General features: G+C 51.3%; 1 protein-coding gene across 1 annotated transcript; it reads left to right on the forward strand.

Annotated features, from left to right (window-relative positions):
* Positions 1-208: 208 nt before the first annotated feature.
* Positions 209-9,754, forward strand: LOC113843706 (uncharacterized). Its single transcript, XM_072033044.1, has 13 exons — positions 209-596; positions 1,336-1,450; positions 1,674-1,847; positions 1,936-2,042; positions 2,523-2,660; positions 3,143-3,291; positions 3,437-3,498; positions 4,392-4,544; positions 5,161-5,343; positions 7,144-7,326; positions 7,718-7,957; positions 8,914-8,983; positions 9,648-9,754. Exons 1-12 carry the CDS (start codon positions 400-402, stop codon positions 8,965-8,967), a joined length of 1,755 nt encoding a protein of 584 aa, XP_071889145.1. The 5' UTR covers positions 209-399; the 3' UTR covers positions 8,968-8,983; positions 9,648-9,754.
* The last annotated feature ends 309 nt before the right edge of the window (positions 9,755-10,063 follow it).

Raw genomic sequence — 10,063 nt, forward strand, 5'->3', positions numbered from 1 at the left:
GAGGCACAAAGAGCTCTGAAGGCAGGAGCCAGAAACTGCCGCAGTCACTGCTGGAGTGTGGGGCAGTGTGGCCCTCCAACTTAAGGCGACACCTAGGGACGCTCTGGTGACGCCTAGTGACGCCCCTGGTGACGCCCATTGTGACGTAATGTGACACAATGCTGAGACACAGTACAGTGCCCCCAGCAGTGCTCAGTGCTGTTGCCTCTGCTGTGGGAGCAACAGCACTGCCCTGGCTGGGAGTCTCGGTGCGTCCCTGCCCTGCCTGGGAGTGCCAGGCCACAGCCGCTGCTCGGGGCTCGGCTCCCCTGCCCCTGCACCTGTCCGTGTCGGACCCAAGCAGGGCCCGCAGGGCTCCAGTGGCCCCAGCTGGGCTTGTGCCCACATCCTTGCTGCAGCATGGAGAGGCTCCTGGGGCACCAGGAGCGTCCGATGCCCAGCAGCACTTTGCTGTCCAGAGACAGTGATGCCCACCAGCTGCCAGAGGAGGGCCTGCATGGGCTGCACCGCGCGGCTGCCCGTGGCGACCTGGCCCGGCTGAGGAAGCACTGGTGGCTGAAGAGACTAGGCAAAAACCGTCTGGACCAGGCAAAGCGGTGAGGGGCTGGGGGGCATCTTAAAGGCTCGGGCTGGGATCGCTCTCCTGTGGCGTGCGAGCTTCAGCCTGGTGCCACTGCGTACGCGGCTCTGGCACCAACCCTCCTTCTGCAGCAGGTGTCAGCAAGAGCTGAGGCGATGGAGGGCTGAGACTGGGCCTCGTCCGGCCAGGCAGTCACTGGCACTGGACATAGTCAGGGGAACGTGCTCCTACCAGCCCTTGGCAAAGCCTTCACCCTGCGCGGAGAGACGGCTGAAGCGCAGGGCAGAGTCAGGAGCACGCAGCAAGGGCACCGCCTCCCCTGGAACCCTTGGTCAGAGCTGATCACTGCGAGGGCTTTTCCCTCTCAGCTGGCAGAGGGGAAAAATCCAGCTTTGCTTGGAATTGCTGGGGTGGCTCGAGCGCTGCTCGAAGGGTGTGCCGCCGACCGCCACCGCCCTGTCCTCTCCCTGTGGGGTTGTTTAGCGGCCGCTCGGGCATTAGCAGTTCTCTCCTGTCTGGTGGGTGATCAGTGTCGGGGCGTTCACCGCCCTTCTGCCGCTTTTGTGCCGTTTTGATTGTGGAAAAACTTGGAGGCTTACACGGACTTCACAGTCTTCATGGAGTTCCACAGCCTCCAAAGCTTACGTTCCGCTTGGCATTGGCAAGTGGAGACTTGTGGCCCTGCGCGTGTTCCAGAGCCGGGAGTGATTTCGGGCACTGCCTGCCTGTGGAAAGCTAATTTATTTTGGTTTTAGGACACCTCTGCACCTTGCTTGTGCGAACGGCCATGCAGATGTTGTTCGATTCCTGGTGCAAGAGAAGTGCCTGCTGAACCTTTGCGACAACACTGGCAGATCGCCACTGATGAAGGTATGTGGAACACATTACTCTGCTCTAAGTGGGGCTTTATCGATTGTGCTTCAAGTGACAAGTGTCTTGCTGCATTCTTCACACCAACCTGTAGAGAAACCTGAAAGTTGCAATCGGCACGTAATAGGCGCACACGAGTTTGTCCTGGAAGACGCTCTTATCTTCCAGCACTGGGAAGCTGAAACATGGCACGAGTCCTTCCTTTTCTTTGTGTTGTTTGCAGGCAGTGGAGAGCCAGCATGAAGAATGCGTGGCGATTCTGCTAGAGCACCATGCCGACCCAAACTTCCAAGTTTACAGAGGCAACTCTGCCCTTCACCTGGCTGCCGCAGCTCCCAACACATCTCTAGCAGAGATGTTAATTGAGCATGGTGCACACCTTGAAGCAAAGGACTGGGTAAGTTTTGAATTTGGGTAGCGCTGCTCTTTGGGAAAGGCACCTAATTCATCTGGGCTGTTCTGACTGGGATTCTTTATCCTTTCAGGAGGGAAATACCCCGCTTCTTCTTGCCATCTCCAGCAATCATAAAGAGATGGTAAACTTTCTTCTTCAAAAAGGAGCGAATGCGTGTGCTCAAAATATGTTTGGAAGGTGAGGCATTGCTCCAAACCACATGTTGGTCTCCTTAGCATTCTCACTGTAAGAATCAGGAGAAAGAGAGTCAGTGTTGTCCGACAGACAATGGGCATTAAATGAAACAAGAGGCTTTCCCAGAGCTGCTTAGGAGAAACCCTCTCGGCATGAGGAAGGTCAATCAGGGGAGCAGGTGGTGCCAGGGGTTTGAGCAGCCTCCATCCTTGAAGGCTTTGAAGAGCAGCATGGAAGAAGCCTTGAGCAACGTGGTCTGGACTCATGGCTGAGTCTCCTCTGGGGAGGCAGTTGGCCAGGAGGCGTCCCGAGGTGCCTTCCAGCCTCAGTCCTGCAACACTCCCCTGTGTGTGGCTTTGCTTTCCCTGAGCTTGTAGGAATCGGGGAGGGAATTGTTTGGGGAGTAAACAGGGATTACAATAACAACAACACAGAGCCTGCAAATGCTGCTATGTTTCATATATCATCTTTTGGATGCTTTAGGACTGCTCTTATGTTTGCCGCTTCTGTTGGGGAAATGGATGTAGTAGACCTACTTCTTTCCTATGGTGCCAAGATTGCTTGCAAAGAAACCACTCCCGAAACAGCCGTGGATTGTGCACTCTACTCGGGACACTTTGGGTGAGTGTTTTGTACATCATTGTCAAAGCCGCTGAGTTGTCAGAGTGTCCATGCTGATTTGTCACTCTTTGTGGTAGATGCACAAAGGCTTAATGATATCTTCAGACCATTCTTGAAGCTGGACTCAGTGATGTCTTCTCATGTCTCCTTTCCAAGTTAAGAAAGGATTTGGAAGTAGAGGAGAACTTCCACCCACAAGGCTCTCCTAGAAATCCTGCTTGTGTTGCTAAGCCCAGTTCCACTCCACTGAGCAGGGAAGAGGCGCCTGTTCTTTCAGTGGGGATCTTACCAGTGTCCCTTCAGATAAACCCTCAAAGAGATCCCTGGTGGCGTAGCAGGTCCACCATCGTGGGGAGACTGACACCGCACACAGACAGTTCTGAACCGGTTCCAAGTCAGTTGCTGTCCTCGGCAAGAGCAAGGATCCTGGGCAAGGATGTTTTGGATCTGACTGCCTGTACGTTCTCTCTTTCTATGCGTAGCATTGTCATGAAACTGCTAGAACGCGCACGCTGTGAAAAGACGGGAGAAGCTTCTGCTGATGCTGCACAAGACACAGCAGTCCCCAGCAAAATCTGCTCTCGGAGGACTGAGCGTTTTCTATTACACATAGGTGCTTTGGATGGAGAAGGTAGGATCCTGTAGTGTGGAAGAGCTGATGAGGACTGTGGCCTGATGTCAAACCCTTTCCCGTATTTGGGGTCAGGGCTTGACTGGCAGGGAAACGCAGAGTGCCAGGAATGCTCACACTGTCTTGCTTCGTCCATCCCTTGTAGGCGCCCTGCCAGCTGTAGGAGCAGAGCAGGAGGAAGACGCTGAATTGCCCACGGATCACAAGGTACTTTCTGTGAAGGACCCACTGGCTGCCACTTGGCTCGCTTACTTTGGGGCAAGTTTACCTCTGGGCTCGCTTCCCTCTGTTGCTGCCTCTGCCACATGGTTGTGACTGGGGGCCCTTGAACTACTTGTGCTCCAGCCCAGCTCTTCAGTTTGCACTGAGCTGGTGAAACTGCTATGAGACCTGGGTCCTGCTGCAGCTGGCCTTTCAGTTAGAGTTCCAGTCGAGGGGAAGCATATTCTACATAACGAAGCAGCAAAGGTTCTTCCCGCTGCTTAAAATCTTCTGAGCTTCTCAAAGGGGCTGGCTGGGAGTAACCTGTTGCTTTTCACCATACCTCACCAGCGCTCTGGTAGCCTTCACGTGGCAATTTTTAAGGCCAACAACGAAGGCATACCAGAGAATAGCACTGAGGGCTTGCAGCTCTGCTTTCAGTGTGCATGCCTTGGTTGCGAGCATGTTCTCAGAAGCTGCAGGGAGATTCCAGGCCATGCTTAAGCTCTGGCAGAAGAAGTCTGGCCTCTGCTTTGCAAGTGCTGAAATGCCCCTGGAGGCAACAACAGTTCTGCAGAGTCCATTCTCCGCTGCCCGCCTTTTTGTGTAGGCAGAAAGCCCCTGCCCAGTCTCTCAGCCTATGTTCCAAGAAGAGAAAAAACCTTAAGCCTCCCCTGTGTTTTAAGAAACAGAAACCCTCACAAAGAGCTGCTGGTGGTTGAGGCTAAGAAAGATGGAGAGAGGTCCCCAGCTGTGCAGATGCCCGGCGGTGGCGCGCTTCCAATGCTTTGTTTCAGGCAGAAGACTGACCTCGTTGTAGAAGCTAATGAGTAAAAGCACAGCTCATATTCCCATGCTCTCACTGACTTTGTCATGCTCACGGAACCCCATTTCTTTAGGATCGAGACAGACAGCTGCAGATGGAACTTCCTGGTGCTCCTGAAAGTCTGTCTGCGTCAGAAGCCCCACCTGAGGCTACTGAGAGCCAGCGCAGGGACGATGAGAAAGACGCAGAGCGCTTGCGAGAGGAATTGGAGACAGCTAAAGCTGAGGTATGGAAAGGCTGCACTATAGGGATAAATCTGAGAGCGGTGGTGCTTTCTCTTCCCTTCTTCCCCCCTTTCTGCTGGTGACCAACACAACGGGCCTTTGGAGGAGGAGAGCAAGACAGCACCACAGCTGACCTTTGGGACTTAATGGAACATCTGCTATAACCTCCGTATCCTTGCAACCACACATCAGCTTTGACCTAGAGAGAAAAGGCCTTCCTCCAGCAGCTCTGTCAAAGTGGCCTCCTGAGGCACTGTTTCCAAAGCTTTCAGAGTAACGGCAGGAAGAGCATTGGTTGCTCATGCCTACTCCGTTCTGCACTGCAGCGCTTCCCCCAACACACACACAATAGGCGTTCTTTCTGGTGTCTGGGTAGAGGCGTGTTTGATGTCCCACGAGCAGAGGAGCATTTCGGGCAAGAGCGTCCCTAGCACCTTTCAGGCCAGTCTCGTCTCCCTGCAGAAGAACCGAGGAAGGATGGAAACTTGGGGAATCCTGCCAGCAGTGATCTAAAAGCTGTTGTGTTAAAAGACGAGCCTGCCTTTACTTTCAATACCAAGTCAGAAGGTGACAAACACCATCTTGACGCCCTACCCCTTTGTGCTTTGCTCTCCACAGCTCAAAGAACTTTCGCAGCAGCTGGAGATGGAGTCTGAAAAACGCAGGCAGCTAGAAGCACAAAATTGCGACCTGCAAGAAGAGCTGTCTGCTCTGCGTGGCTCTCATGAAAAACTGGAGAAGACCAATGGCCAGCTGCAAGAAGAGGTGGCATACCTCAAAGATCTCCTGAAGACTTCCAAGGTGAGTCTCGTGCAAAAGCAACAGCATGAGACAGAGATAAGAAAGGGCCTGAAAAGGAACAAGTGCTCATACCAGAAGTCGCAGGACATATTTGTATTTGGGGTCTTGCCCCTCTTTCTTTCTGTGAGGTGTTGTTCTCCACTGGTGCAGAAGTCCCCGTGAATTGTGTATGGAGCCTATGGAAAAGGCTTACAAGCAGAGCACTGTCTTACAGAGGCAAAATGTCTTAGTACTAGCTCTGAGGTAAAAACGGAGTGCTGAGAACTGGTGTCGTCCAGATTAAAATGAACGGTTGACCTGGGGCAGTTTCTGGCTTCTGCCTTGACAACTGCTGGTAGTGAGGAGGCAGAGTGGCCTGCCCTTAGTGAGGCTGAGCCCTTGAAACTGGCTATGTGATAGGTAAACATGAGCTCTGGATTCTGCAGGATTTTGTCTTTTTTTTTTTTTTTTTGTCTGTTAATGTTCATGCCTGTGTTGTTTTTTTCCATGCTGCTTCTTGTATTGTGAGTTGTCTGTTCTCTCCTTGGTGCTCCTTCTGTTGTCATACGTAGCAGGTGAACGCAGATGCAGTTGTCGTTATGAGTCAAAATGAACGTGCAGAGCAGTATCTGTGAGGGCACTCTGAGGGCAGGCTGCTCTGTGGAGGAAGGACAAGCTGAGAGTCACAGCAAGGCTGGCGGGCTCAGTGGCTTCACAGACCATGGCACTTTTCAGTTCTGGCAGGTGCAACTCCACCTGTCTGAAGTTGGCTCTGCCCAAGATCACTTCTGGAGCCCTGTCTTAGGAGTTGAGACAGTGACGTTTTTGTAACTTGCCGCTCACCAGCTGCTGTCTCAGCCCGTCTTTCCCTAGCCATGGGCACCCTGATGTCGAGGACCAAGAAGTGCTTTTGAGCTGCCATGGGTGTCTTGTTCAGTTGCATGGAACCCTTTAGCTACCTTTCCCCTCGTTACTGAGAGGTGCTGCTAAGGCACACGTGTGCTTTAGAAGGTTCTGTAGAAGGACTCAAGTGCCCTTGTGGTGGCCCATTCTTAGTCCAAAGGCTTGTAGCATTCTCGTGGCTTCACTGCCATTAGAAGAGTGCTGTTATTTGAGAGGAAATAGCATTGTGTGTAGGCACTGTAAAATGAAGATTCATTTAGCTTTTGATTTTTTTTTATTTTTGAGGGTTTCTGTTTTTCTGTTTTGTTTGGTTTTATTTTGTTTGTTTGTTTGCTTTCTATTTATAATAGGCAGGAACCTCCCGAGTGTATTTTTAGTAGGTATAAAAAGGGTATATTTCTGGAGGAGGAGAGCAAGACAGCACCGCTGCTGACCTTTGGGACTTAATGGAACATCTGCTATATCCTCCGTATCCTTGCAACCACACATCAGCTTTGACCTAGAGAGAAAAGGCCTAGCTCCAGCAGCTCTGTCAAAGTGGCCTCCTGAGGCACTGTTTCCAAAGCTTTCAGAGTAACGGCAGGAAGAGCATTGGTTGCTCGTGCCTACTCCGTTCTGCACTGCAGCGCTTCCCCCAACACACACACAATAGGCGTTCTTTCTGGTGTCTGGGTAGAGGCGTGTTTGATGTCCCACGAGCAGAGGAGCATTTCGGGCAAGAGCGTCCCTAGCACCTTTCAGGCCAGTCTCGTCTCCCTGCAGAAGAACCGAGGAAGGATGGAAACTTGGGGAATCCTGCCAGCAGTGATCTAAAAGCTGTTGTGTTAAAAGACGAGCCTGCCTTTACTTTCAATACCAAGTCAGAAGGTGACAAACACCATCTTGACGCCCTACCCCTTTGTGCTTTGCTCTCCACAGCTCAAAGAACTTTCGCAGCAGCTGGAGATGGAGTCTGAAAAATACAGGCAGCTAGAAGCACAGAGTTGTGACCTGCAAGAAGAGCTGTCTGCTCTGCGTGGCTCTCAGGAAAAAATGGAGAAGACCAATGGCCAGCTGCAAGAAGAGGTGGCATACCTCAAAGATCTTCTGAAGACGTCCAAGGTGGGTCACGAGCAAAAGCAACAGCATGAGACAGAGATAAGAAAGGGCCTGAAAAGGAACAAGTGCTCATACCAGAAGTCGCAGGACATATTTGTATTTGGGGTCTTGCCCCTCTTTCTTTCTGTGAGGCGTTGTTCTCCACTGGCGCAGAAGTCACTGAGCTGAACAGAATTATGTATGGAGCCTTTGCAAAAGGCTTACTTTCTCCTCCTGAGAAATAGGATCGTTGCCCTGTGGTAGTTTCTGTGTTCTGCCTTGACTGCTGGTGGTAGTGAGGAGGCGAGTGCCGTGCCCTCAGTGAGGCTGGGCCCTTGAAACTGGCTATGTGCAACTGATGGGGGGATGGTTCTCTTCTTCTTTGTGGTGATGGAAATTTCATTATCTGCTTCAGACACGGGCAGCCTCCCCAGACATGCATGAACTGTCAAGATCTCCTCCTTGTGCTTCTCCGAGCAAGAAGCCAACGCACAGAAGCAGACATGCTGACTCTGAAGAGGACGATGGAGGGAGAAAGACACTGCAAGAGCATACTTTTCCAGATGAGTCCATTGAGGCAAAACTGGAAAGGTACAAGCACTACTGTCGGGAGGAACGAAAGCTCAGAAGACATCCAGAGAAAAAACCTGCAAAGGTATGTCCAGACTGCTTTTTGAAGTGAGAGCAAGATGCTGCTTTTTCCTTGTACGTTCTCCTCCTAAGAACCCTCTTGCATGCCTGGTCAACATGATGTCAGTAAATATGCCTACAATTGCACAGTCCCTGTCTGCGCCTGCTCCCCGTGGGGTCCCTCTCACAGGATGCTGTCCTTCCTGAACTGAGCCTGCGGGGGCTGTCCACAGGCAGCGGCTCTTCAAGCACTGCTCCCACACGGCTCTGTACCACGGGGTCCATCCCGCAGGAGCAAATTGCTCCAGCACGGGTCCCCCATGGGTGGCAGCTCCCCCTAGCCCCCCTGCTCCTGCGTGGGCTCCTCTCCACGGGCTGCAGCTCCGGCCCGGGGCCTGCTCCCATGGGGGCTCTCCATGAGCCACAGCCTCCTCCAGGCCACAGCCACCTGCTCCACCGGGGGCTCCTCCACCCATGGGGGGGCTGCAGCGTGGAGATCCTTCTCACAGAGGCCACCTCTGCAGCCCCTTGCAACCCAAACCCTGCCATGTACACCCAATACAGCGATGTAAGGCAGAAAAGAGGAACTGCATGTCCTATTGTCGTGGCAACAAACTAAGAATGCTTAAAGAAGTATGAGCCTTCTAGAGAGCAGAACCTGATTCTGTGAAGTCTATGGCTTTGGCTGCCATTTCGGCAGCAAGTCTGAGATTGGAGTTTTCCTTAGGCAGGGGAGGATATCCCTGACTCTTTATGCAGCTGATGCATCTTCCAGAAGAAGCCACATAAATCCACAGCATCGGTGATACTTTTGCACCATGGATGCAGGCTCTCCAAAAACCTCAAATCAAATGATGTTTTTGTGTTTAGACGCCATTCATCCCTTCCACTCTCAGAAGTCAAATGCTGGTCAAAGACCTGGAGAGCAGCTTTGCCAAACTGTAACCAAATATAATTCTTGCATGCATCTGACTTTTTCAGAGCTCGTCAGAGTCTAGACAAAAACAAGCTAAGCTCCACCCGAAGCACCACTGAAGCCTGCGTGCCTAAGGTCAGCATTCATAAATGTTATTCTCAACCTCTCTGAAAGAATATCTGTGAGCAAGCTTACGCTTCTGAGCCTCAAGTTAGAATCCCTTTTGTGGGTCCAAAACACACCGTCTTTATGCTGCTAAGCATCAGAAGAGTACACAACTGTATGGGGGAGGGCTGAAGACCTCTGGTCATTGGGGGGTGTGCAAAATACAGAGTGCCCTTCTTCTTCTGCAAAGCCATAAGGGAAAGAGTGAAGGGAAAGAAAGGGAGAATAGACAAAATGACCGTACAAATGGTAATGAGAGAACAGGCACCAGACAAAGACATGCCACACCGAAGGCTGCGGTAGGGCCAGGTGGCAGCACGAACATGTTTGCCTTTTCAAAGGCAGATCCTTTTCAGCCTTTTCAAGTGAATTCGGAAGCTGCATTTTAGGAGTAGTGTTCCAAAGAATGCCCAGTTTGAATGCTTAGGGAGTAGGGACACTCGAGGATGAAGAGGGCTGCAGAGGACTAAGGCTAACACTGCTAAGCAAGAGTCGTTTGCAGGTTAGCTCACAACGTTCCGTTTGTAGCTTCTGGAATTTCCTTCACTAACTTTTCACATACTGGTAATTGGAGGTGAAAACATGTGTTCTTGCCTTGTGCATTTCCTTATTTTGCATTTCCCTATTTTCACAGCTGAACATTATTACAGACCAGATGAAGGTGGAGCAGAGGACGTCCCAGTCCAGAAAACAAGGCGGTTCTGTGCAGATAACAGCCCGCCTTTAATTCCAAGTTCTGTCGCCCACCACCTTGGCATGTAATAAACCATGTCATGTAGTGCGGGTCTTTGTCTTCCTCTCTTCTCCCTGTTAGAAATGGCTCAGGATTCAAATTAGGATTAAATAAAAAAAATAAGATTTATTAAAAGAATATAAAAGAATAGAGGTTAGCAAACAGCACTGGGTGCACTGGGAGTCTCCGTTCCAGCAGGATGCACCCCAGTTACATCAAGCAGCTGATTTTTATGCTCCTAGACTAATACATATTCATTAATACTTCTAAAAAAAACAGGTTATTATAATTAGCTTCCGGGGTCCAGTCCCTCCTAC

Source organism: Anas platyrhynchos, chromosome 1 (assembly GCF_047663525.1).
Source record: "Anas platyrhynchos isolate ZD024472 breed Pekin duck chromosome 1, IASCAAS_PekinDuck_T2T, whole genome shotgun sequence".
In the NCBI taxonomy this organism is placed as follows: domain Eukaryota; kingdom Metazoa; phylum Chordata; class Aves; order Anseriformes; family Anatidae; genus Anas; species Anas platyrhynchos.